Source organism: Lactuca serriola, chromosome 5 (assembly GCF_051521515.1).
Source record: "Lactuca serriola cultivar US96UC23 chromosome 5, Lser_US96UC23_V15, whole genome shotgun sequence".
In the NCBI taxonomy this organism is placed as follows: domain Eukaryota; kingdom Viridiplantae; phylum Streptophyta; class Magnoliopsida; order Asterales; family Asteraceae; genus Lactuca; species Lactuca serriola.
Genome location: NC_136412.1, coordinates 343,947,176 through 343,950,885, shown reverse-complemented (window position 1 = coordinate 343,950,885; position 3,710 = coordinate 343,947,176). Strand labels below are relative to the sequence as shown.

Below are 3,710 nucleotides of genomic sequence, written 5' to 3'. Positions count from 1 at the left end.
CCTCTATGAATGTAATAACCACTTCAAAACCCTAGAACACATTACAGTTCTTTTTCTTTGAACTTAGATTCTATTTGAAAAAAAATTGTTGCTTATCAATCAATTGTATATGAAAAATGTACATGTGGTAAAAGCAATACTAACTTTGTTTCAGTTATGGTGAACATCTCTTGTATTCCTCTTTGGTTACCCTACTTGTATATTAAACTTTTTGTATTCTCAAAGATGAACTTAGAAAGTCCCATAAAATGAAAAACCCCATTTCACAATTTTTGTCATAATTAAAACTTAAAGTAGCAAGTTTTGCCACTCAACTGTACAATCAGAAAAGCCAAATGTACCTCTCTCCCAATACTACTAGCAATCCCAAAAAGACCAGGGTTTGGTTTTAAAGCTGTACAATAGATCAATTGTTTAACCCCCTCTCTATTTACCACCAACCCCCAAATACCATATCATATATCATCATATCTTATCTATGCAAAGAGACATTAAGTTTCAGTCCATCTTATATGCCCAACCATGTTTTTCCAAAAACGCCCCTACCGCTTCCTTTATCGCCAAATTTTGAACCAATTGTGATGGGAAAAGGGTTTCCCGTGTAATCGGATCAAACTTCCCCACCTAACTCAAAATCAAATCAACCCATTTTTAGGTAAATATCTAAAAGTAAAGCAATAGCTGATTTTGGTCCCATGTTTCAAGCAGCATGACTCGTTTTTGGACCAAAATTGCAGAAATCAGCATACTCAGGGACCAAAAATGTAACTTACTGAAATACCTTTTCTAGATGATCGAGAATGACGGCCCTTTCGTAGGTTAAACCACTTGGAGTGATGACAGGATCACGGAATATATCAAGCGTGATTTTGCAGCAAAGATAGTCCGGAACCTGAAATTACAAATTTGCCCTCGTTTATTTATTTATTTTTTTAAAATATTATGTATAGAGCACCGACCTCAGTTGGGATGTCGGCTTCTGCAGCTTTGGCGAATACTAATTTAAGATCCGCTAACTGTTGTGAAGTAGAGTCAGCCGCATCTTCATGCACGTGTTTTTCTCTAAGTGCTATCTCACATGAGTCTCTGTGCCACATAAAAAATATATATTTTTTTAAAAAGAAAATTCAAAAGATTAAGTTAACATCAAAAATGAAACATACTGGAGATTTTGCAATTCCCATGATCGCTTGGTGGAATCACGTTCCCATTCCTGATACTTTGCTTTTGCTAATTCCTGCCATATCTCCTCCACCATATAGCTATTAGGGTGTGCACCTCTCCCATGATCCAAAGCCTGCATGGTGATACTGTTAATAGTGTCTAAAGGGTTTGTTTGATGTGCCTTTTACTAGTCTTGTTGGATCTGACTTAGTCAGATTCAGACTGTTTGATACCACAATTAGAAGCCTGTCTCTGATCCGGTCCTATAACCTCTTATATGCCTCTTACTGAGTTTAGTAATAAGTTGGGTCTGACTCAATCAACAACTATCATACAGCTCCTTAACGGGTGTTTCTTTTTTTACTTAATAAAGAAAAGAATAAAAACGATTTAATGTGATACCCTTTCCAATGATTTTATTCCTTCAGCGTATTTTTCCCTTTGTAGCAATGCAAGTCCTAGCATGTAATGACCCTGCAGTCTCACAAGTGTTTCATTTTGTTAACAAAACATTTTACATGCAAGTAAAAAGATATTATTTTTAATCTTTTATGGTAAACTTTTATAGAATGCTGGTAAGATGACACACAAAAGGCAATCTAATGAATAGTTATCAATTTATCATTAATGTCTACTCTGATAATATAGATCATTGTACTCCCCCTATTCCTTAAAAGCATGTCCTTAGGTTTCACTGTTTTCCTATTTTTGTTCGTTATCAAGCGTATATTAATTGATGTTTCAATCACAGCATATTGCATAATGAACAGATACTTGTTTCTAGAAATATTTTGATAGGGGGGAACTTTTGTTGTTGAAGTGAAATGGTAATACCATTGTTGGGAGATAGAAATGTGACTAAAGAGCCTAGAAAACAACAAGATGGAGCTCAATCTACTTAGGAGCAACTTCAATTCATGCATACTAATTTCTACATAAAGGTAAAAAAACAATGTTTCCTTATGTTATCATTTTTTTGTTTTTGTTAAATACGTTTCTCTGATAGAATTATTAATGCTGATCTTTCTCCATGTATGTTGGCTTGTTTAAGGCGATGGATAAAACAGACACACGATATAAAGGGTTTGCATGTATAGATTTAATAAAAGGAATTGGCTGCCTGCAATCTTCAAATGAGATGTCAGCAACAAAAAATGAAGAGTTATAAAACTGAAAAAGAAAAGAAACAGTAAGCAAGTGATTAGTGTATAATGTATATGTGCATGAAAAAGAAATCTCAAGTCTAGACCTTGACAGATTTATGATCAAGCTGAACAGCCTTCAGACAGTCCTCTTCAACTCTTGCCCAATCACTATACACAAGAAACGTAATACACAAATACAAAATTAGTCATTATTGGAAATTTACAGCAAACCCTAGCACTCCCTCCCAAAATGAAGTTGTATTTTGATTGTTGATGTCAAACGTGGTCATCATCAACTCCAAAACTGACATGACTTCTATACTTTGAGTAGCAATATTCATTTCAATTTACATTTACGAAGTATAGGTTTGACTGCGTGACTGTTTCTTACTAACAAATCCTAAATGACACATAAAAACCTCTTTATGAAGAAAGTATATGGGATACATACTTGCGCTTGCGATGGCATAAAGCCCGATTGGTCCAATAAACCGGAACATCAGGGCACAAAGTGATCGCCTGGAAATTTGAAAAACAAAGGAAGAAAGCAGCATTTCATCAAACAGATTACGATCATAAAATGATCGGGTTTAAAACAAATCCAATTGTGAGAATACCTCGGTATAAGCATCGATGGCGGCTCCCAACCGATTCTTCTTGAAATAGAGGTTTCCATCTTGCTTAAGTTGTTCTGCTTGCACGGCCGCCGAACTCACGCCCTTCGCCATTACCGATCCTTCTGTGAGTGTAATTTTCTCTCCCTCCAAATCCTTGAGTAAAGAAACGGATCGTGAAGGGCGAGAAGAGAGAGCGAGAGAAAAACGTTGGCGACGGCGGGAGCGGAAACTAATATCGGAGGCGAGGATGGTTCTAGATCACCGTCGAATATGACTGGTCCGTCAACGATTGTGTGTGATTAGGTATGAAAAGGGTGTTTGGGAATTGGGATTGCATTTTGAAAGTTTCTGAAAAATTACGATCATGGTTAACATTTTAAATCCAAGATTTTTAAATTAAAACATTTTTTTTAAGTTTTATATTTTTATCATTTAGTTATTTATCGATTAGTTTTTGGTTTTTCATAATTTCCTTTTAAAAAAATCATTTTGTTAATGGTTTAAAAGTTAGTATCACGAAATCGTCTGGATTAACGTTTGAAACCTTCGAAACAAATTCTCTATCGATATTAATAAAGAAATCAATTTTTAATTTTATTTTTCCTATTTAACAACCCTTTTTATCTGGCCTAACTTTTTTACTTGTAATTTTTACATTTTTTATGTTGTTGGTTATAATGTTCTTAATAGGTTTTATTATTAAAATCTTAAAAAAAATATATTATTAAAAAATCAAGAATGCAAACACTAAAACTAAAACAATATTAAAACTTCTAAATAAAAT

General features: G+C 34.2%; 1 protein-coding gene across 1 annotated transcript; it reads right to left on the bottom strand.

Moving 5' to 3' along the window:
- Nucleotides 1-261: 261 nt before the first annotated feature.
- On the bottom strand, nucleotides 262-3,271 carry LOC145055445 (E3 ubiquitin-protein ligase CHIP-like). Its single transcript, XM_079003771.1, has 8 exons — nucleotides 2,927-3,271; nucleotides 2,761-2,828; nucleotides 2,414-2,477; nucleotides 1,567-1,638; nucleotides 1,164-1,297; nucleotides 960-1,086; nucleotides 782-892; nucleotides 262-624 (listed from the first exon to the last, which is right to left on the bottom strand). Exons 1-8 carry the CDS (start codon nucleotides 3,035-3,037, stop codon nucleotides 499-501), a joined length of 813 nt encoding a protein of 270 aa, XP_078859897.1. The 5' UTR covers nucleotides 3,038-3,271; the 3' UTR covers nucleotides 262-498.
- Between the last annotated feature and the right edge of the window lie 439 nt (nucleotides 3,272-3,710).